The sequence below is a fragment of the Nyctereutes procyonoides genome, unplaced genomic scaffold (genome assembly GCF_905146905.1).
Source record: "Nyctereutes procyonoides isolate TBG_1078 unplaced genomic scaffold, NYPRO_anot_genome, whole genome shotgun sequence".
NCBI lineage: Eukaryota > Metazoa > Chordata > Mammalia > Carnivora > Canidae > Nyctereutes > Nyctereutes procyonoides.
The window spans coordinates 57,954,948-57,976,472 of NW_026575140.1; the positions used below are offsets into that span (position 1 = coordinate 57,954,948).

The 21,525-nt window shown below is 60.1% G+C and overlaps 2 protein-coding genes across 17 annotated transcripts; both read right to left on the bottom strand.

Annotated features, from left to right (window-relative positions):
• Positions 1–49: 49 nt before the first annotated feature.
• Positions 50–14,571, bottom strand: CAMTA2 (calmodulin binding transcription activator 2). Of its 11 annotated transcripts, none has more exons than XM_055305859.1 (23): positions 14,496–14,571; positions 13,111–13,205; positions 12,805–12,908; positions 11,601–11,668; positions 11,384–11,519; positions 10,777–10,863; positions 10,414–10,567; positions 9,985–10,119; positions 8,621–9,558; positions 7,898–8,024; positions 6,613–6,747; positions 4,997–5,112; positions 4,322–4,506; positions 4,012–4,090; positions 3,704–3,926; positions 3,305–3,609; positions 2,158–2,354; positions 1,728–1,911; positions 1,500–1,571; positions 1,365–1,385; positions 1,019–1,188; positions 794–871; positions 50–660 (listed from the first exon to the last, which is right to left on the bottom strand). In XM_055305859.1, exons 2-23 carry the CDS (start codon positions 13,139–13,141, stop codon positions 597–599), a joined length of 3,609 nt encoding a protein of 1,202 aa, XP_055161834.1. In that variant the 5' UTR covers positions 13,142–13,205; positions 14,496–14,571; the 3' UTR covers positions 50–596. The 11 variants fall into 11 exon arrangements, with proteins under 11 accessions (XP_055161834.1, XP_055161828.1, XP_055161827.1 ...); XM_055305853.1 differs by lacking the exon at positions 14,496–14,571 and adding an exon at positions 13,910–14,477 and having other exon boundaries at positions 794–868; XM_055305852.1 differs by lacking the exon at positions 14,496–14,571 and adding an exon at positions 13,910–14,477.
• A 52-nt stretch (positions 14,572–14,623) lies between these two features.
• INCA1 (inhibitor of CDK, cyclin A1 interacting protein 1) lies at positions 14,624–21,416 on the bottom strand. 6 transcript variants are annotated; one of them, XM_055305868.1, is made up of 7 exons: positions 21,238–21,410; positions 20,191–20,295; positions 16,574–16,687; positions 16,323–16,362; positions 15,872–16,065; positions 15,321–15,495; positions 14,624–15,127 (listed from the first exon to the last, which is right to left on the bottom strand). In XM_055305868.1, exons 2-7 carry the CDS (start codon positions 20,271–20,273, stop codon positions 14,981–14,983), a joined length of 753 nt encoding a protein of 250 aa, XP_055161843.1. In that variant the 5' UTR covers positions 20,274–20,295; positions 21,238–21,410; the 3' UTR covers positions 14,624–14,980. The 6 variants fall into 6 exon arrangements, 5 of the variants coding, with proteins under 5 accessions (XP_055161843.1, XP_055161839.1, XP_055161842.1 ...); XM_055305864.1 differs by having other exon boundaries at positions 20,191–20,358; XM_055305867.1 differs by having other exon boundaries at positions 15,872–16,044; positions 20,191–20,358; positions 21,238–21,409.
• Between the last annotated feature and the right edge of the window lie 109 nt (positions 21,417–21,525).

Here is a 21,525-nt window from a genome sequence, read left to right on the forward strand (position 1 = left end):
ACCCCGCCCCGGCGCCCCACCCCGCCCCGCGTAGACAGAGGCCGGAGGCTGGCTGGTGCAGCGATGTTTAATGGCAACTCGTAGAAACCAAGCCCATGCACAAGTAGAAAGTGCTCGTGGAGCCGGCCGGGGGCCCCCGCCGCGCCGTGGCCCTCCCCGCGGCGCCGTAAATAGATTCTTCACTATACTCTGTATGTTACAGTATGTACAGGCCCCCCCATCGCGGGGACCACCCCGCCCACGCCGCACCCCCTCCCCGGCCCGGGGCCGCCCGCGGGCGTCGGGGAGGCGGGCCGCGGGGGGAGGGAGGACACACGCCAACATGCGGAGTCAGGTGGGGGCCGAGGCGGATACATTCAGAGACGCGTCCAACAAATAAATAAGGCAAGTCAGGAGGGGGCTGAGGCGGGCGCAGGCACGGCTCCGCAGGTCACGGCTGAAGATGCAAGGAAGAGGGCGGGTCTGGGGGGGCCGAAGAGCGGGGGCGTGGAGGGTGGGAACAGCTGCCGACAGGGTCTCCCCTCCCCCGGAGAGCCCTCTCCAGGTTAAGACTGCCAGAAGCGGCCCCCAGGGCGGTGAGGAAGGTGGGGCGTAGGTCAGGTGGCCAGGCCGGGCTGGGGGAGCCCTTCCAGCTCCTGGTTCTGCTTCAGTTCCCTCATCCTGTGGAGAGACCGGGAGGGAGTCAGTGCCCTGTCCATGTGACCCGGTGTGTGTGTGTGGGGGGGGCGCAGGTGCCCGCTGTGGGGGAGGGTGTGGGGGGGCGGGGCGGGGACCCAGCCGGAGAAGGGAGCACCTGTGTCGGCAGCGCCGCAGGAAGCGCATGATCTTCCGGGCTGCCTGGTCCTGTTTCTTGGTGAGAAAGGAGCCTCTGCTGGAAGAGGAAAAGATGAGAGGCCCTGGCACAGCAACCCCTGCCCTCAGCCCCTGGGTCCCTGCAGGGACAGGCTGGGGCAGGAGCTGGGCTGGGGCTGGTCTGCGGACAGGGGGGCACGGGCACGGAGGACTGCAGGCCGCCTACTTGCTGCGGGCCGGCAGGGTGCCCGCTGGTCGGCGGCGATAGGAGCGGTAGTGCTGCTGGATGAGCACCGCCGCGCGGCGGCTCTGCTGGAACCGCTTCTGCTCGTAGTAGCTCCGGAACTTGCTCTGGATCAGGATGGCCGCCTGGGTCATCTTCTTGTAGAGTGCAAACTGCAGACGGGGTGTGGGGGGGGGAGGGACAGGGGCTGAAGTGGAAGAACAGAGACCCGGACCCCTGCAGGTCACCCCTGAGTCAGCTGGTGCTAGTCTGTAATACACATGCTCTTGGCTCATGGAAAGGCTGAATCCTACAGACAACCTTGTACCCAGACCTCATGCCCTAATACCTTCAGTGCAATCCAGGTCAGCTTGTGGAGAGAGAAGGGGAGTTAGGGCGTCAGCAGCATTCTGGATGCTGGGCACAGTGGATGTGAGTGTGTGCACACACTGGTGGGTGTGCCTCCCAGGGAGAAAGTGCTCACCTGCTTGTACTTCCGGTAGCAGCGCTGGATCACAGCGGCTGCCACCTCCTGCTGTTCCTTCAGCCTCCGGCCCTGAGGCAAGAGAAGGAAGTCAACACCCAGAGGCCCACACCACTGGGACACTGCCAACCGCCACCATCTGACCTGTCCCTCGGTTTGCCAGGAGCCCACCATCTCCCCTGGCCTGAGCTGCTGTGATTCATGCTCTGGGCCCCCCAGCCATCGGACCTTGTACTTTCGGAAGGCTGTCTGGATGACTCGAGCTGCCTCGTACAGTTCCCGCTGCTCATGATCCGACAGCGTCAGCAGGGCAAAGTCACTCTCCATCTTGCCGCTGGCAGAGGCGGACAGAAACTCTGCCCAGGAGGGTGCTGGAGGGACAGCCAGGCGCCCACGCTCCAAGGGTAGTTCGCTGTAGGGGACAGGGAGGAGAGGTCATGGGGCATCTGAAGTCCCCCCTCTTTCACCTGGGCACCTCTGTGAAGGCAGACCTCCAGCAACAGAGTGTGATGAGGGACTTCAGGGGTCCCCAGCCAATTCCAGTCCTTTCCTCAAAGGCCCCAGGGCCTGAGCCGCAGTGGAGTTTGGCTGTGGGAAAGCCCTCTTCCCGCTCCCATCTTGCTTTGATAGGTCTGATGCTTCGTCCTGAGCTGCTCACCTGGGAGGGGCTGAGCTGGGGAAATGGTCCACATTCTCCAGGTAGCTGGCCAGCCAGGACATGGTCTCGCTGAGCCCCAGGGCCCCTGTCCGCTCCCTCATTGGTGCTCCAGCCTCAGGCAGCCCCACAAAGTCCTCTCGTTTAATCCGCTCTGGTGTGGCTTCGATGATCTGCTTGGCCAGTGAGATCATGTCCACCTGGGTGAAGGAGAAGCTGGGTGAGCCCTGAGCTGGTGTTCCTGCCAGAGCTGTAGCCAGAGTCCCCCTCCTGTCCCATCACTCCCCTCGCCACCAGACGATGAGGCCTCAGGGATGGCTGTCCCTGCTCCCCAGACGTCCTCGGCCACCATCTCAGAGTCTCGCACTTATAGCCCCTGGGCTCCTACTTGGATGTACAGCTCTCTGTGTTGAGAGGTGGAAAGCAGAACAGGACAGACCTGCTCCAAGTGGGCATGGAGGAACTGAGCACTTGCCCTCCTAGGCTGACTGCCCGCTGCCCCCCTGGGGCCTGCCCCATGCCAGCCACCAGCACGTTCTCCCCATGGGCTCAGCCGTGCTCACAGCCCTGGCCCCTCGAGCTCCTCAGGAACCAGTCTGGCACCTGCTGCTTACACAGCACCCCTAGCCGGCCCCGTGCAGCACCCTGTTCTCTAAGCTGTACATAAACTACCCAGTCACCCCGGGGCGCCTCTCTAAGGCATGCTCACCCCAGGTTTTAGCAGGGCGGCGTGCTGCTACGCTCGAAGACTGCCTCCCGGCCTGAGTCTTCACTATTGCCCTGTGCAGGCCTCCGCCCTGCCCTCCTCACTGCCAGCCTCTCTGCAATTTGCTCCACCTGCTTCCCTGCATCACGCTGGCTCCCCAAGAGCCCTGTGTCTGCAGGGATCCATGGTAACCCCTAGACCCGGCTCTGCCTGAGGCTGTGCCCCAGGATGCTTAACCTTGGATGCCTCCTGATTTTAGAGTCACAAGCTCTGACAGGACATAAGCAAAAGGTTACCTTTACCCAGAGAAGGGTAAATGGTCCCTTCTTCGCAAAGCAAAGCCAGAGTCTGGTTCTGGTTTGTGGGATGATAGGTGTCTCTGCCCACCCGCACCCCCACTCTGGCCCTCAGCTCCACGCACAAGAGCAGTGTAGGGTGCCCTACCGGGATCACATCCACAGCCGGGGGGCTGTCTGCTTCCTCTGAGGCAGCCCCACCCTCTGGGGCTGGGGGGAGAGGAGGCCGTGAGGGTACCGGCTCTTGAGGGTTGGTGGCTTCACAGTCCATGAGAAATAGGGGGCCCTCAGGGGCACCGGAGGAGAGCTGGCCTGGCATGGTCTCTTCCATAGCCATCTCGGAGGCCAGCACAGGGGCGGGGGGAGGACTGCCATCTGGGGCGCTGGAGTAGGCTGACGTGACGGAGAAAGTACCATCCGACAGCTCCGAGGGTGAGGAGACGCTGCTCAGTCCTGCGAGGGGGGGTGGGTGAGGGTAGCGGAGCCCTGGCTACCCCTCCTCTCCCCACCACAGCCTCCCCTTGCAAAGATGGGGGACAGCCCTCACCTGTGTCTGGGCTGGAGGAGGGTGGTGACAGGGCAAGTGGAAGCTCGGCTGCAGCCTCCTGTCTCTGCAGTTCCTCGAGGCAGCGGGCCAGGCGCACGTGACCCCGGGACTGCGCCACCGACAGGGGCAGCCGGCCCAAAGAGTCAGGAATGCTCAGCGCCTGTCTGTTCCAGCGGAAGAGGAGCACAGCGGCCTCCAGGTGCCCCAGGGCACAAGCCCACATCTGAGACAGTGGGGAGGGGGGAGGTGAGGCCTGGGGCCCCACCTTGCACTGTCCGCTTCTTCCCTGCACTCTCCCACACACTCACCAGTGGGGTGCAAGAGAAGTGGTCCACGTTGAGTGGGTCAGCCTCTTGCTCTAAGTCCAAGCTCACTGTCCCCATGCTCCTGGAGGGTTTGGGATGGGGACATCAGAGCCCAGTCAGGGTAAAAACAGGCCAACCGGGAGCCTCAGAAATAAAGGGACTGGGGAGCAAGCCATCTGGAAGCACTAGGGTCAGGAGATCAGTGTCACAAGTCCTCTCCCAACCCCTCCTCCCACAGTGACCAGGGCTCCAGGTCCTCTCCTTCCTCCTCATCCTCTGGCACTTCTGCCCCCCTCCCCGCTGCCCTGCTCACCGCCACTGGCTCAGGGTGTCGATGAGGCGGGCGTAGCCCTGGGCAGCGGCCAGGTGCAGAAGGCTCATGCCCCGGAAGGGGCTTCCATGCACCAGACGTTCAGGACCCCTCCAGGTCGAGCGTGGGATCATGTTTTCCACCAAGACCACCACTCGGGCCTCAAACCCCGGCCCCTGGCCTTCATCCTGGGGAACAGACACTCTTACACAGGGACCTGAGCATCTGGGCCCTGGCTTGGGACAGCCCTGACCACCCTAGGCTCCCAACACCCAGACCTGGTTTGGGCTCCTGGGTGTCCCCTGCTCGCATGGCTCACTTCCTCTAGCTGCCCAGGCAGCCAGGTCTCACCCAGTCTTTCCCATCAGTGTCATGTCCACAGGTGGCTTCTCCCTCCCTGAGCCCAGAGTCCTGTCCCTGTCCACTGCCTCAGAGACTCATGCCAAGTACCCACGCTCTCCTGATCCCCACCCCCACTTGCCTTCACCCCCATCCCCTTCAAATCAGAAATACTCTGAAGCCTCTCATGCCAAGAGGGTGCCCAGAATAACCGCTCCTGCCTTGGGGTGGAGTGGGAGTGGGGGACGCCAGGGAGGAGGAGGCTGGGAATAGGAGGGACAGGACAGTCACACAGCAGAGCCTGCTTCTCCGGGGAGACCCTCCTCTTGGTGGAGGTACCTGAATTGGAGGTGTATTGGGACTGCGGCAGGGAGCCTGCCCAGCTGCTGCCATGTCGGCCATGCGCTTCTCCATCTGCTCCAGCCGTTCCAGGATGGACATCCGAAACTGGTTGTCTAAGGGGGAAGAGGTACAGGAGGTTGAGTGGCGGGTGGGGTCTGGGAGACTCCCGGGCACCACAGCTGGACCTGTCCCACCATCTGGGAGGTGACGATACAACAGAGTTACATTCTCCTCTCTTCCCCAAACAGTCCCTTTATCACCACCCTGAATACAGCCTGCCCAGGACACAGTCCTTAAACTAGGTCTTTAACACTCCCCACCCACCTGGGACCAGCATCTAGAACCAAAACCACATCCTTCAAGACCTGGACGTGGTAGGAATTCCAGCCTGTGGCCCCAAGCTACCCCAGATCCCGCATATGCCCCCAGCCTTCTAGGTGAACCCTTCGCCAGCTCCTGGCCCAGATGCTACATCCTACCTCTGTCCCCCATGCGGGGCTGCAGGACTCTGGTGCCCCTCTCTGTTACCACTGCCCCAGGAGCTCAGGAGCTGGGATCTAGAAAGCCCAACTCCTCCTCCTCCACCCTCCACACCTCCCCCCCCCCCCCCGCAGCTGTCCCCAGGGAGGATGGCTGGGCTGGCAGGTGACAGAGATGGACAGCCATGTGCATTCCTCCTCTTCCCCCACCCCTAGCACAGGAATGCTCACACGTGCGCATGCATGCATGCATGCACACACACACACACACGTGTACATGCACACGTACACCCCAAGCCATAACCATCCCCTCCTGAGATCCCACGAGGACAAGGAGGGGAGGCAGGAGCGGATCAGAGCCGTGGGAGAATAGGCAGAGAAACAGGGTGGAGGCTGTGCATGTCCTGCCTGAGACACCAGGATGGAAGGTGCTGAAGGCCTAGGGCAATGGTGGGGAGGACAGTGCTGGGGGAGCAGAAAGAGCAGGAAGGATGCACAAGGTGAAGGAGTGGGCAGAGGGACAGGAGATGGGGGAAGAGGGGAGAGTGACCCAGGCGGGACAGTCCCAGGGCAAAATCTGTGGGGCAGGCTGACAGGGAGCCAGACAGGCTGTGGGAGGGCCCCTGAGGGTGAGGCGGAAGGCAGCCCCTGAGAGGAGACAGTCCCCATGGAGGGAGGCAGGAGGAGAGCTACGGCAGGGAGAACCCATAGAGGAATACACGTGTGCCTGAGTCTCTGTTGTACAGGGACGGATGTTCAGGTGTATTAAAGGTGAACGTCACCAACAAGTGATCCAAGTACTTTTCTACTTTCTGCTTTGTTGTTGACAAATTTCTGACCGCAAGCACCCATCATCGAAAGTAGAGAAGATGCATCATACTTGCATCAGTACACACGTGCGCCAGACCCTCCCTTGCTCCCACCCGCTGGCCTCGCCTCCTAGATCCCTCCTTCCCCAGAGAGGACGGGCCAAGAGCTGGGATGCCCCACTTCAAGCCTTCCAGGGAAGACAATGTGATGGACACTCGCTGCCCCCTCTACAGATGACCTGTGGAGGAGGAGCTGGGTGGTGGGCACCTGAGTCCTGAGGGGCCTAGGGGCATATCCCTGCTGGGCGCCACGCAGGGTACTCACCGTCCAGTGACAACCAGTCAAGCTGAGTACTAGGCAATGACAGGAACCGGCGGGCTCGATACTCAAAGAGCACAGAGGCAGAAAGGGGGCCCTCCCGCCCCGCCACCTGCAAAGACACCAGCCCAACCTCATGGGCTGGGGAGGGCAGGGTCAGCGACATGGGCTCTGTCCCACGTGAGAACCACACACAACCACTCCTCAGCTGGCTGCCTGATGCCCTTCCTGGAGTCTGGGGGCCCCCAATTCCATTCAGTCGACTGCCTAATACCCACAATGGACTGGGCCTGAGACACCTGGGATTGCAGACCCCGTGGTTAAATCAGCTCCAGAGCTTGGAAGCTCCCAGTCCACAGATACCCGTGCTTATGAAGAAGCCCGACTCCCAAGGTCAGGGTGCAGAGGTCATGAGCCTCGTACTAAGGTCGAGGAAGGAGAAATCACCACTCACTACAGTGAGACCTGTGTCCCACCCGGGCTCTGTGTCTATGGCCTTTCGAAGGAGACCACCGGGCCCTGATCCCAAGACTACGAGCTGAACTAATCCCAACACCCAGCCTCCTGGGTGTCCCTGTGCGCCCCCCCCCCCGGGCCAGCTGCTGAGCTGGGGAAGAGCACCCTCACAGACAAGTCTGTCAGCCTGTCACTCTGGTGGTCCCGGAGGTCCCAGGGCCACACTGGCTGTGGGGTGCAGCATGAGGAGCACAGCCAGTGGCAGAAGAGCAGAGGCGAGCCTTGGCAATGACCTCTAAGCCAGGGACGGGAATGTTCTGTACCAGCAGGGTAGCACAAAGCCACACGTGCCTACTCAACACTTGACGGGTGGTTACTGTGACGGAGGAGCCAACTTTCCCATTTTAATTCTAGTTAATTTAAGGAGGCCCATGAGGCTACCGTACTGGACAGCACCGGTTTAGAAAGCGATGTCTTTTAGGTCCAAAGCTGGTTGAGGGAAACCCACATCTCCTTCTTATGCACCTAAGAGCTCCCTGAATTGGAGCTCCAACCAAGCCAGAGGCCCTGGAGGCACAGTGAGGACCTACTGGGTCAAGACCTGACCTTAAGGTGTGGGGGAGGGGGCAGTGGAGGGGAAGCCATGGACCTGAGAAAGAAGCAGACTCATCTAAGGTGACCAGTCAGCTAAGGACTAGATTCCTGACCCCAGAGCCCAGACTCATCTGCCCGTTGGGGGAACACCAGGTTCAGCCTCAGGACCTAACACACTGGTTCCCAGGTATGTCCTGAAGCCACCTGCCCACATGCAGGCCTCTCCCCCACTGCCCCATACCAGGACAGTAGCAGCGTAGGACACCAGGCTGGACAAGAGAGGCTGGCACAGCGATGTGATCAAAAACACAGGAGTAATGCTCCGCAGCCTCTGTCCAGGGACCTGTGATGAGCACCTTGACCCCACCCTGCAGAGACAAAGCCCAGAATCACGTGACTAGAACTCTGTTGGCCGTTCATTCACTCACTCATTCATCATTAATTTACATTGACTCACTCATTCATCATTAATTCAGACCCTGAGGGAGCATCTACAGTCCAGCAGGCCCTGTGCTAGATCCTGGGGTACAAGGGTTGGGCAGGACCAGTGGGGTAAGGTCAGCTAGCCTGTCCCTTCTCCCAACACTCCTGCCAGGAATGGGGAACTCGCTGTTCCCCCAAGGCTACCCACTCATTTGCAGACAGCTGTCATGGGGGCGGAAGCCCTTGCCTTGGGCTCCCACGGTCCTCCCAGAGAAGTTCCTCCTTTCCCCCTCTGGGGCACTAGAGAGCAGAACTTCACTGTGGAGGACAGACCCTCAGCTTCCCAAAGTCTGCAATCACACCCTGAGAGTCCTTGAGGGCACCTGGGGGTGCACTCAGGGGAAGGGAGGGAGTGAAGCAGGGATGCAGCTACTCTCTGATGCTCTGCGTACAGAGAGGGGTGGGAAGCCATGCAGATGGAGATCAAGTGGGTGGCAGCGCTGGGTGAGTGGGATGGAGGAGGGACAGGCCTAAGACTCACCTCTGGGTAGGACCACTCCGGGGAGAAGTCTGTGATGGTGCTAAGAGCCGGAGAGAGCTGGGCGGTTGGGACAGGGGCTCCTGGAGCCTCGTCACTGATGAGCTCTCCCATGAGGTCAGGGAATGACGCAAGACCGAAGGGCTCCAGTTCGCTGGCCCCTGCAGCTCCTCCAAACAAGGCCTCCCCTCTTCCTCCCCGGCCTGGTGGCTCCAAGGGGGCAGGTGAAGGTGGGGGCGAGGGATGAGGTGAAGGTGCAGGTGGGGCAGCCCCCTGGGCCTTGAGCTCCTCCCCACTGCCATCATCTTGAATGAAGAAGCGATTTCCTCTTCTCTCACTTGCTCCTGGCAGAGGAGGGGGCCCCCGAGCAGCCGCCTGGGGCTCCAGGGCAGCAGCGGGCTCCAGGGCAGGGCAGGGGGTGTGGGCGGCCTCTGCCTCAGGGAAGTCTGGGCTTACCCCCTGGCCCCCTCCATAGGTCTGACCCCTCTGAGGGCTGTTGAGAAAACGATCTGGGTCAAAGGCAGGGCTGGGAGGAGCCGGTGGAGAAGTGGTCTCAGAGCCCACAACCACAGCCAAGCTCATGGAAGGCCTAGGGTCAGCCTGGGGAGCCAAGTGCCTGGTGGGCGTCAAGCCCCCCGCACGCTGCTCCAGTCCCGTCAGGAGGAGGATTGCGGTGCCTCCTCTGGATGAACCTCCTCGAGAGGTGGGGGGGCTAGGTCTAATCTCTAGGGGTTCTGCAAAGCCAGAGGAAGAAGAGGACGAGGAAGAGGAAGGGGAAGCATGTGCCTTTGGGAGCTCTGGGGGAAGAGGGGCTATCAGTGGAGGAGGCTCAGGGGGGTGTGGGTGGGGCACAGAGGTCAGGGTTAAAGCTCGGGGCTCCACTTTGGGAGAGATGATGCGGTGTTTTGTGCTGCTGCATTTGTGGGTGAGGCTCCCAGAACCTGCCATGGAAAAGGGGAGGGAGATCACAGTGCTGCACTACTGGCTGTGGCCACTGGGAGGCAGGAGTGGTCCCCTTCCCCCCAAAACTAAACAGGCCTGGAGGGGCTCTGGGGGCACCCTGGAGAGAAGAGGGAAAGGCATACAGAAAGGACATAAGAACACAACCGAGGGGGTAGGAACTAGGAGTAAAGCAAAGGCTGGGTGTAAACGGTCATGCTGGGCTGGCCCGGGGCTGCTGAGGGCAGCAGACAGATCAAGAGCCTGAGCTGGGTCAGGGAGTCCCCAGACGAGCCCCCAAGCACGAAGAACTCTGTTCATCTGGCCATCTTTCTGGGATATGCAAAAGATGTGCAAATCAGCACGCAAATCCTAGCAAGACCGAGGTGCCCTGGTCCAAGAGGGCTCCAGGGCCAGGTGGCACTCACCGAGGCCCCCACTGCAGAGGCAGGCATGGGTTCGGGGTGCGGGCTTGGTCGGGTGGGTGTCTAGGATCTGCTGCACCAGCTGCTCCACGGAGAACTCCTCTGTCCTGTTCCCACAGCTCCACTTGATGCCATGAACTGGAAGAGTGGTGATGGTGTGGTGGGGGGTGCTGTGGGACCTCCAGAGGACAGTCCCCAAGGCACCATGATGGCCCCCCAAGCCCCAGGATGCAGCTCACAAATGTCCTTCAGCCCCTTCTCCATTACTTCAAGACCTCAGAACACCCCAGGCATCCTTGCACCCTCTTAGGGAAGTGCTCTCCAGGCCCGGAAGGACCTAGTCACCCCACACTGATGGATGCAGACCCCGGGTCCTCCAGGATGCCCTGTCTCACTCCTCCTGTGGGCGCCATCCTAACCCCGCCGCCTTACACATGGGCCTCAGCTGCCCCAGCAGCTCCTCCCGGGACCACTTCAGCCACTCGCGACGGTCGCTGCTGACAGGACAAAAGATGGGGCTGCAGCCTTTTCCACAGTCCTCCAGGGCAGGGACGTTCAGGTAGTGTACAAGCACGATGTCAGGGTTCTGAGAGCACAAGGGCACACACAGGGCTGTGGGGTCCCCAGGGGCTCGGCCTCCTTGTGCCTTTCTCCCCAGGCAGCACCCCCACCTCTGAACTCCGGATCCCCCATCCCCCATGCCCCTTGCTCCCACGCAGACCCTAGTGGTCCTTCCAGCCATCGTCCCAGACCCCATGTCCCTCTGAAAGCCAGGGAGCCTCTGGCTGCCCTTACCTGGAGCAGCCAGTAGCAGCGCCGATGGAATGTGGGGACGATGGAAGAGTGAACGTAGCAGCCATAGAGACACTGCCAGGAGACAGGCTGGGGTGGGGGGAGGGCTAGTCTGCTCCCCAACTCTTCCTCTGTTCAGTCCCTTTGCAGGAATCCCAGTCTTTCCACCAGCCCTTGCCCACCCCCACCCACCCCCACAAACACCTTCCTGGTCCTGGTTCCCCGTGGATGAAGGTGGAGAGAAGGGAAGAGTGGGGCTGGGGCCTCAAAGTGTAGGAGGGACTGTTTCAAAATCAGAGACGAGGGCAAGAGCGTGTCTCAGAGGAGGAACAGTGATTCGGGGGAGAAAGACCTCAGAAGTTCAGGATGTGGACCCTTGGTGGAATGTGAGACAAGTGAGGGGAAGGGGCGGTGGGGGTGAGGGATGCCCTCCGGGGGAGCCTATGTCCTGGAGAGCAGGATTACAGAAGGACATGGGAAGTGGTGCATGGGCTAAGGCCCCCACGGACTGACCCACAGGAGCCAGAAGGCAAGGGTGGGCAGCAGGGTGGGAGCCCCGCAGGAGACAGAGGAGGGTGGGCCAGGGCACACAGCTGGACGCTTGCCTCACCTCCATGCCCTGGACCTTCAGCTTCATATGGTCCTCTCTCGTGGTCTTCCCATCCTTCCGCTTCTTCCACAGGTAACCGTCCTTCCGGTATTTCACCTTCTTGCGGTTGTAGAGGATGATGGAGCCGTTCTGAGGCCTGATGGGGGGAGGGCTGGCCCTGAGTTCTGTGGGCAGGATCCAAGAGCCCCGCCATTCCCATCTTCACACACCCGCTCACCTGGTCTTCGGGGCACAGGATAGCCACTCATCATGCTTCTCAAAGGTGATCAAGTAGGATGCAATCTCCTGTGAAAGAAGGGACACTCAGGTGGGGGTCCCCTCATAGAGTCTGGGCCTAGCCTCCCACATGGGTCCCTCATTCTCCCTCTCTGCTGCGCTCTGGTGGCTAGTGGAGGCTCATCAAGGACCACTGCCCTCCTAAGAGTCCCAGGTCCCATCTGAGAGATGAGTCTAATCTCTCCTTCCCTCCCTGTCAGCTTGAGTCTTTATCCTGGGGCCAAATCCAAACTCTTCCTCCTCTGTCCTTCGTGCCACATATGATTTTACTTTCTAAATCCCATCTTGGTGCCAATTCCTGGCTCCAAAAACCTCAATGGCTTGACGCTGCCAGGAATTCCGGATTCCTCAGCCTGACTCCACGGTTCTCCCAGACCAGGGATAAAACTGCCACTCCCATGATTTACCTATATTCCACCTACTGTTCCTGCCAGACCAGGCCACAGATTCTTCTCTGAATATGCCCTGAGCAGTGAGCTCCTGATTGTTAGTATCCCATGGGCCTGAAATACCACACACACATTTCTCTGTGTGTGGACACCCTAGTCACCCCAGAGACCACATCTGTTCCCAGATCTCCACGAAGCCCCACTCACTGCCCTGGCCTCCCCCCACTGCATTTTTGGCAAGAACACACACAGAATAGCCTCATGCTGACCACTCTCGTCTAATGAAATCATGGAGCTGATGATGATCGAGCACCGGGTACACACGAAACATTGTATGTGGGGGGCTTGTAAGGTGGATAACACGAGAATGATGCCTCCAGCAAGAGCCAGCGTCAGTGGTGGTTAAGGCAGAGGCTCTGGAATTAAATAAACTCCGTAAGATAGACCAGTTTCCTCCTCCACAGTGCAAGGAGAACAAGTGTTTGCTCTACAGGGTCCTTAAAGGACAGAATGAGACAACTCAGTTCAGGTGCTTAGCACAGTACCCAGTTTGTAAGAAATATTTTGCTGCCACTTGCTGTTGCCTTTAACCAGGTGGATAAGCCCAGCAGTGAGCTCCCACAGGATGCAGGTCCTTATACCTCCTCTGCAACCCCCAAAGACCTCAGAGCAATATTCTGCACTCAAGAAGACTCCCATTCACAGTCCCCCAGCCCATCCTGCCAGGCCCCACTCCCCTAGGGCTCCATGGAAGACCTCATTTGTATTCCACCGTAGACGCTCTGGAGGCAGCAGTGGACAGCGAGGAAGACACTCCAGCAGCTTCTTGGGGAGAAAGATCTTCAGGTGGTGGCTGTTCTCTAGAGGGAATCAGAAGGGAGGGCTTAGCGAGCCGAGCCGCCTTGGACACCTCCGACAGCCCGGGGCAAAGGGACTGAATCCCAAGCGCTAGGGAGAACTGGAACCATGACCAGGAGGAGAACAGAGGTCACCCTGAATGAGAAGTGGAGGGTCAACACAGCCGGGAGAAAGAAGGGCTGGGAACCTGGGCTGAGAACTCACCAGCAACCTCGGTGGTATCCTTGGTATTCATGGTGAGGGCTCCAGGGGGCAAGGTCACCCCCGGCCTGAGGGGCCGGGGGGAGGGGGAGTCTGTGCTGGGAAGGGAGAGAACAGAGTCATGGCAGAAGCCCCCTCTCCACCTCCCCACCCCCACTCCCGATTGACACAGGATGAGGATGAGCTGGGAGAAGGATACTGGGTGGTGAGATCCAGGAAAGACAGGAGGAGAAGGGGCCACACTGACATGTGAGGGTAGTGCTGGGAAGGCCCTTGAGGGAAAATCCAGACCTGGTGCCAGGAACCTGCTTGGGGGGCGGGAACGAGACACACCGACAGAGTCATCAGAAGACACAAGTGGGGTGGGGGAGGGGGAGGGCCCACGGCAGGGGCTCTCTCATAGACGCTGGGACTGCGGTGGGGTCAGGGCCCTGGGGGCTGGGACGCCGGGCACCTGGTCCTAGGAGCTCGGTTGGGCAGATGAGAGCCTGGGTGCTGGGGTGAGGGCAGGAGACCCAAGTCCACTGAAGAGCTAGGCCATACAGGGCACACCCTGAGTTCCTTCTCGGTTTGCGATTTGCAAGGGCAGATGTGACGACTGATCCTAACCTCCTCCCTCTCAGGCAGGTTGGGCAGACCCCGTCAGATCGTCAGATCGGGCCAGGTACCCAGGCCCCCATTTCCACCCTCAAGACAACCCATCCTCCACTAGGAGGCCGACGGCCCGGCCCGGCCCTCCCCTCCCCCACCAGCGCTCTCCCCCATCGCCTCTGCCTCCCCTGGACGCCAAGCACCCCCGTACCCCATCCGCCGCTCTGGCTCCAGCCCGAGCCCCCACCCTCCCGAGGAAACAGATGGGAGCTGGAGGATGCTCTCAGCGCGGGCTCCGGGCGACGAGCTCCGCCAGGTGTCCGGGGTGCAGAGGGGAGGAGGCCCGTGCGCGCAAGCGGTGTGCAGGGCAGCCGGGTCGGCGTGAGGACTCCGCCCCAAGGCGCAGGTGCGCAGTCCCGGCCAGGCAGCCTGCCAGGGTGCGGAGCGGCCCGGGGCGGGGGTCCCCGGAGAAGCCCCGACGTGCAAGGGTCGGCCTCCCGCCTGCACGCAGGGCGCCCCGGGGACGCCGTGGGGCAGAGCCCAAGGGCGCGCGGCGGCAAGGCCGGGCGGGGGACCGGGACTAGGGGTCCCCCGTGGGTGCCGGCGCCGCAGGTCGGCCGCGGGGCCCTGCGCGGAGCGGCGCCCCCTGGCGCGGGGGAGGAGGACGGGAGCCGGCGTGGGGGCGAGCCGGGGTGGCGGTGGGGCAGGGGTCCCCGAGCCACGCCCGGCGGCCTGGCCCCGGAGCTGCGCCCCCTGGCCCGTGGGCGGAGAAGCGGGCGAGAGGCCCCGGGTCTTACCTCCCGGGGTCCCGCGGGTGACGGCGGCAGCGGCCATTCTACCCCACACCGATTCCCCCCCCCCGGCGCCCGCTGACAGCGGCGTCCGACGTCACTGCGCACGGGGCGGGGCCTCCCGTTAAGGGGATGGGGGCGCGGCCGGGCAGCCCCGGGTGGCGGCCGCCGGGCTGGGGGCGCGGGGCGCCGGGTAGGCCGGGGCCGGCTTCTGGGGTCGTGGGGGCGGGGGCTCGGCCGCCGCCCAGAGCCCCGGCCCAGAGAGCGGGGCGCGGCGGCCCGAGCGCCGGGGACCCTGGGCTCCGCGGGACCCGGCCCGACTTCACTTCAGGTCCCCGAGGAGGGGACGGCGCCCTCCTTCCCCTCGAGCCTCTCCAACACCCGTAGAAAGACACACTGGGCTCGGCTTGCTTGCTTTTTAATACCGGAACTCAAGGCGGAGCACCGAGCCAGGAGCGGGCCTGGGGGCCGCGGAGGCATCTGCGGCATCCTCACTCCTCAGACTGCACCGCCGTCCCCCAGGGGTTGCACAGGGGCTGCCTGCTGGCTGTGACAGCGGTGCAGGAGGCCAGAGAGCCCAGCCGCCCCGGGAGGCAAGACCCGCCCTGGCCCCGGGGGCTCCAGGGTGACCAGACCAGCTGTAAGGATGAGAAGAACAGGAGAGGCCGTCGCTCCGGGTTTCCTAGCCCCCCGCCCGGGGCCCAGGCCGCCACCGCCGGCCTGTTTTGTCCCTCACCAGCCCAGCTCCCCAACCTGGCTCCAAGCTTCCCCTGTCTCTCCAGGCAAGTCCAGCCCCCCCACCCCACACCCCACCAGGTCCCTCCACCAGACCTGGGGCCTGCCAGTGGCGAGAGGGTGGCCCTCTTCCTGTGGATAGGCAGCCCTCTCCTCTTCCAGATCCTGATATTTGGAGGTGCCAGGGACTCTGTAGCTGCCCTCAGCGAGTGCCAGGGGCTCACAGGCAGCCCCAGAACCGCCCCACTGGGCCTTCTTCTCTCTGTGGGGACTTGAGGGTTAAAACCCAGTGCCTGGAGGCCAAGCTTCCCGACTCTCCCTGGGACCCAGGGGTGTTATCACTGGATGTCCAGCCCTCCACGCCCCCCCTTCCTGCTCCCCCCAGACTGAAGGACCCTCCTGTCCGCTGTCCTCCAGTTCCCTGGATAGCTCTCAAGTCTTCCCTGATGCACTTCGGCTCCCTGCAGCTCCTGTGGCTCATCCTCCACCCTTGGTTCCCTCCCAGTCTCTTCAGGGTGGAGGGCCTGCCCTGGTCACTCCGAGTACAGCCTCCAACTCCTTCAAAGCCCTCCACCCCTTCTTCAGTTCAAACCCTCCTGCCCTCAAACCCTGCGTGGCTCCCAGAGTGCAGGTGTCTCTCTCCTTACTCATTGATGAGCCTCTGTCGCCTTCTCAGATCCTCCAGGTGATATGCGACAGCCCTCACCCGGGCTGGGATGCACCCAGGTCCCTGCTGCATTCCCGCCACCTGGGTCCTCCTTCTCTTTCTTCTGCAAAGCACCTCCGGGGGTGGGAGCCCCTCAGGGGGGTTCAGGCCAGGCTGGGAGCAAGTAGGGACTCTCTGTGCCCCAGAATGGGGTGAAAGGGGTCAGAGGGCAGAACGGGGTCTCTCAGGAGGCCTTGGGCTGAAACAGGGACACGGGGATCTTGGGAAGCTCAGATGGTGAAAGCAGGGTGACTGATACAAAGAAAGGAGGCGTGGTGAGTGCACGGGTTGGGGGACACCAGAGGGAGGAGGTAATAAGGTCAGCTAAAGATAGCGTGCCAGTGGGTACCAGTTTACCCAAGACGTGCCCCAGGGCATAAAGTTGGTCATACCAGCAGGGGTGGGGCATACTGTTCCTCTGTCCAGGTGGGGCTGTAAAGCACAAAAGGAGAACTTTGTATACAGGACACCCCCATCTGTACTTTGTCTCTGACCGCTTCCCATCCCCCCATCTGTCTGGCAGTAGGAGCTATGGTGTCCATTGGTCAGTGGGCCAGCTGGGCCAGACGAGGGCTTGTTGCTGTAAGGCTCAGTGTAAAACCATCCAGCATTTCTTCCCCCTCCTTTTCTGTGCTCTACCCACCTGGGCCTCTGGCTAAGGTTCTCCCAGAAGGTGTCTCTGTAACGCTGGGGCATCAGCCCGAGGTGCTGGGGAGGCAGGCGGGGGGATGCGGATCGGCTGATGACTCTGGAACACCTGAGAAGAGGACACAGTCGGCTTGGAGCTGGCTCATCCCCCACAGTATCTCCTCCCTCCAGGGACAAGCTGTTCCCCTCTGTGTGGGCCCACATGATCTCTCAACCATTTCAGCAGAGGAGGTGGTGAGATCTCTGATCTGGGAGACTGGCAGTCATTTGAGCCTCAAATCTCACCGAATCTCCCACTTCTATGCCCCGCACCCAGAGAACATCACATTCAGTTATTAAAGAGGAAGGCCCCAGCCACTCACACGGGCACGTTCCGTCCTGTCAGTGCAAGGACCCAGCAGAGCAGGACCTCTGTCGACTCCTACTTTGTCTCCCCTAACTCAGAGAAACTACTGTCCTTTAGGTAACAAGGGATGTGCAGAGCAGTTTGAGAACAGGGCTCAGTACTTCCAAAGGCCCTACCCTGGATGCCACCTGCTCTCCTGCTCCCCAGGGCAGTGTCCTAAGGCTGGACCTGGGCCCTCTCTTCTCATCTCCATTTATCCTTCTGTGATCTCATCCAGGCCCTTGACTTATATACTATCATGTGTTGAGCAACACCCTCAGCTCCTCCCCTGGACTCCAGGGCATGTTCAACTACCCACTCCACATCTCCCTCGCCTTCCCCACCTCAGGGAAGATGCCCCAAATGCCCAGTTGCTAGAGCAAAAAAAAATCTGGTATCGCTCAACTTTCTTTCCCTCAACTCCCACATCCAGTCCAGCAGCAACTCATGTCATTGTACATCTAAGATATACCCAGATTTTACTTTAAATAAAAAAACTTAAGAAAGTTTCACCTAGGGGATCCCTGGATGGCTCAGTGGTTTGGCACCTGCCTTCAGCCCAGAGCATGGTCCTGGAGTCCCAGGATAGAGTCCTGCATCGGGCTTCCCACATGGAGCCTGCTTCTCCCTCTGCCTGTGTCTCTGCCTCTCTCTCTCTCTCTGTGTTTCTCATGAATAAATAAATAATATCTTTTAAAAATTTTTTTCACTTAAATTTTAGAAAAGGGGTGTGTGTGGTGCCTATCTGGCTCAATAGATGGATCATATGACTCTTGATCTCGGGGTTGTGAGTGCAAGCCCCACACCTGGCATGGAGCCTACATTAAAAAAAATTTTTTTAATTTAAAAAGAAGTTTCACTTAGGGGCTTCTGGGTGGCTAAGTGGGTTAAGCATCTCTCTTTAGCTCAGGTCATGATCTTGGGGTCCTAGGATCGAGCCTTGTGTTGGGCTCCCTGCTCCATGCTTTTCCCTCTCCCTCTGCCTGCCACTCCCCTGCTCATGCACTCTCTGTCAAATAAATAAAGTTAAAAAAAAAGTTTCACTTAAATTTTTAAAGCTTCAAAAAATATACTTGATTTGACCACTCCTCACCTTTCCACTTCCACCGCCACTATTCCTGCCCAGACTGTTGCAATAGACCCCTCCTGCTCTCCCTGCTTCCGTTCTACCCCTTCCCCCCATCATCTCTTCTGCCCAAAGTAGTGTGACTAACCCTTTAAACAGGGTCATGTGAGGGACACCTGAGTGGCTCAGTGGTTGACCATCCATCTGCCTTCAGCTCAGGGCGTGATCCCGGGGTCCTGGGATGGAGTCCCACATCAGGGTCCCCGCAGGGAGCCTGCTTCTCCCTCTGCCTGAGTCTCTGCCTCTCTCTGTGTCTCTCATAAACAAATAAATAAAATCTTTTAAAAAACACAGGGTCGGGATCCCTGGGTGGCGCAGAAGTTTAGCACCTGTCTTTGGCCCAGGGCACGATCCTGGAGACCCGGGATCGAATCCCACATCGGGCTCCCGGTGCATGGAGCCTGCCTCTCTCTCTCTCTCATTCTGTGTGACTATCATAAACAAATAAAAATTTAAAAAAAAAAACACAGGGTCGTGTGAAATGAGACACAGTTTGAGATTTACTTCAAAACAATCTCCGTAGGAGGAGGCTGGGTGGTGGTACAGATGAAAGGATCACCTGTAGAACGATCATTTTTGAAGCTGGTTGAAAAGGGTACGCTGGCTGCATGATGATTATTTTCTCCACTTTGGTATTTATTTGAAATTTTTCACCATAAAGAAATTGGAGAGAAAAAAAAAGTCTGCTCATGTCATTTCCCTGCCTAAAACCTTCCACTGATGTTCTACAGTCCTTAGCATAAAATCCAAATTCTTTTTGTCCCCCCTTTTTTAAAGATTCCACCTATTCATTCATGAGAGACACACAGAGAGAGAGGCACAGACACAGGCAGAGGGAGAAGCAGGCTCCCTGCGGGGAGCCCCATGTGGGACTTGATCCCGGGTCTCCAGAACCACACCCTGGACCAAAGGTAGCTCTAAACCACTGAGCCACTAGGGCTGCCCTAAAATCCAAATTCTTATCAATGGTTTATGAGGTCCTATATGAGCTGGCCTCTCCATGACTGACTTGACTCTTTACTTTCCCCTTGATCACTAAGTTTCCGTCACGTGGGCCTGCTTCCTGGTCCTAGAAGATACTAAGCCTCTTTTCTTTTCTTTTTTCTTTTCTTTTCTTTTCTTTTCTTTTCTTTTTCTTTCCTTCTCTTTCTTTTCCTCTCTTCCTTTCTTTTAAAAGATTTATCTATTTGAGAAAGCAAAGCATGGTGGGGGGGGGGAAGGACCTGAGGGAGAGGGAGCAGCAGGCTCCCCACTGAGAAGGAAGCCTGATGATGATGATGATGATGATGTGGAGCTCAAACCCAGGACCCTGGGATCATGACCTGAGCCAAAGGCAGATATCTAACTGACTGAGGCAACCAGGTGCCCCTATTTCTTTCTTTCTTGGGGTTCTCCCTCCTCCTATTCCTTCTTCTCCCCTCACCCCTCCTACCCCACTATTATCAGACTGGCTGCTTCTCATCTTTCAGATCTCAATTCAAACTCATCTTCCCAGAATAGTCTTCCACAACCACCGTATCTAAACTTGTGCCTCCATACTTTTTAAAGATTTATTTGATAGAGTGACAGAGAGAGAGAACATGAGCAGGTGGAGAGGCAGGCAGAAGGAGAGGGAGAAGCAGACTCCCTGTTGAGCAGGGAGCTCAATGTGGGACTCAGTCCTAGGACCCGGAGATCATGACCTGAGCTGAAGGCAGCAGCTTCACTGCCGACTGAGCCACTTAGGCATCCCTCCAGGACATTCTGTTTCCCATTTTATTACACTCCTTTTTAATTTTTTTTCATGCTATTTCTTACTCATTGAAATTATATTTACATTTGGACGTTCTGTGTCCACTCTCCCAAACGTAAGTCCTATCTTTCTAATTATTTGAATCCCTGGTGCTTACTCTAGCATCTAGAACATTGTAGTTCTAGACAAAAAAAAAAAAAAAGTATTCGTGGAACAGATTAATGAATCATTGATCCCCTGTGGACCAGGCATTGTACCTCTTCTTCCTCATTTGCTACTCCTGTTGGGCAGGGGGCCATGGCAGGGGCGGGGAGAAGCCAGGTAAGCGTCTTCCCTCCATCCCATCCCCACTGGGAGGGGAGGACTCACTTGGCAAAGGGCATGAGTGTGTCTTCATCCTCCTGTACCTGTACAGCTGAGCCCGGCTGGGTGGCTGGACCAAGTCTCCTCATTGGTGCTGGGGGGTGGGGGGCGCTGGATAATGGAAGATGAAACATTCACTCATATCACAGCTGTAGATATGCCACCAGCTCAAATCTAGGGATTGGAAAGAGGGTTTGTGGTTCGGGGGAAAGGGAAGTGAGCTCAGCAGATATCTCCAGTGTTGGGCACATCTATGAGCTGGACAGGCACACAGGCTAAAGATGTCCCCCAGCGCAGGGCGGTGGGCATTCAAACGTAAATCAGGACATTAATTTTCTGGAGCCAAAAGTACAGAGTAAGGGAGACCTACAGATGACAGTTCCGAGGACGGGAGGGCAGGACAGGTGGAGACTAGATGGGGCAGAGGTATTGGGGTCGTGGGACCAGGATCGGTGGCTGGGGGCACCCAGACATCCGAAGGGGTTAAGTAAAGCAGGTGTGAGGGTTCCCGGAAGCCGCGTGGGGGCAGAGTGATCCACTCAGAGGAGGGAGGGCGCGGCCGGGGCGGCGGGCGGACAGGTAAAGGTGAGCAGGCAGGTGGGCTGCAAGGAGCCAGACTCGGGGGCGGGAGGTGGCGGGCGGGCCGGGCGGGCAGGGCAGGAGAGGACGCCCCAGGGGCGTCAGGAGAGCCTGCGGGCGGTGAGGAGCCCGCGGTGAGGAGCTCTAGGGCGCCCTCGCTCTCGGGGGGGGGGGGGGCGCAGCTAAGAGGGGCGGCACTCGGCCGCAGGCGGGGGGCAGGCCGAGGCCCCGGGCAGGTGCAGGCCGCGCCGGGGCTCGGGAGCAGCAGCGGGACGGCGGCACCGGGCGAGGCGGAGGCCCGGCCTGAGGCTGGGCGGAGAGTGGGGGAGGCGGGCCCGAGACGGTACCGGCTACCGGCTGAGGCGGCGGCCGGCCTGCGGTGCCTGCGCCACCTGCGGGTCGGGGCCGGGGCCGGGGCCGGGGCCGGGGCCGGGGCCGGGGCCGGGGCCGGGGCCGGGGCCGGGCTCTCGGCACCTGAGGCGGCGGCGCGGCGAGTGCTAGAACGCCAGCCCGGCCGGGCGCCGAGGAGAGCGCTGCTGAGGAGAGCGCTGCTGAGGAGAGGAGAGCCCAGGGGCAGGGCCGGCGCGCCGCGCGGTCGGGGGCGGGGCCACCTCCTGGGCGGGGCGCGACGTGCGGCTCCGCCCCTGGGCGCGCCTCCTACGACGGCGACGTGCGCGGGTCCGGTGCGCGGGTCCGGGGCCCGGGTCCCCTCCAGGGCCCGCCCCCCCGCCCCCCGTTCACCCCCCCCTTCTGCGGCCGCCC

What these genes read in the sequence shown, in the direction of transcription:
- CAMTA2 (XM_055305852.1), bottom strand. An exon ending in CGGAGTGGTCCTACCCAGAG is followed by an intron (nt 8,025 to 8,620) that starts GTGAGTCTTAGG and finishes TTGTCTCTGCAG; the next exon opens with GGTGGGGTCAAGGTGCTCAT. An exon ending in GCTACCGGAAGTACAAGCAG is followed by an intron (nt 1,386 to 1,499) that starts GTGAGCACTTTC and finishes TCTCTCCACAAG; the next exon opens with CTGACCTGGATTGCACTGAA.
- INCA1 (XM_055305864.1), bottom strand. Translation starts at nt 20,318, where the DNA reads ATGTTTCATCTTCCATTATCCAGCGCCCCCCACCCCCCAGCACCAATG. An exon ending in ACACTCATGCCCTTTGCCAA is followed by an intron (nt 16,688 to 20,190) that starts GTGAGTCCTCCC and finishes TCCTCTTCTCAG; the next exon opens with GTGTTCCAGAGTCATCAGCC. An exon ending in AACCTTAGCCAGAGGCCCAG is followed by an intron (nt 16,363 to 16,573) that starts GTGGGTAGAGCA and finishes TGTGCTTTACAG; the next exon opens with CCCCACCTGGACAGAGGAAC.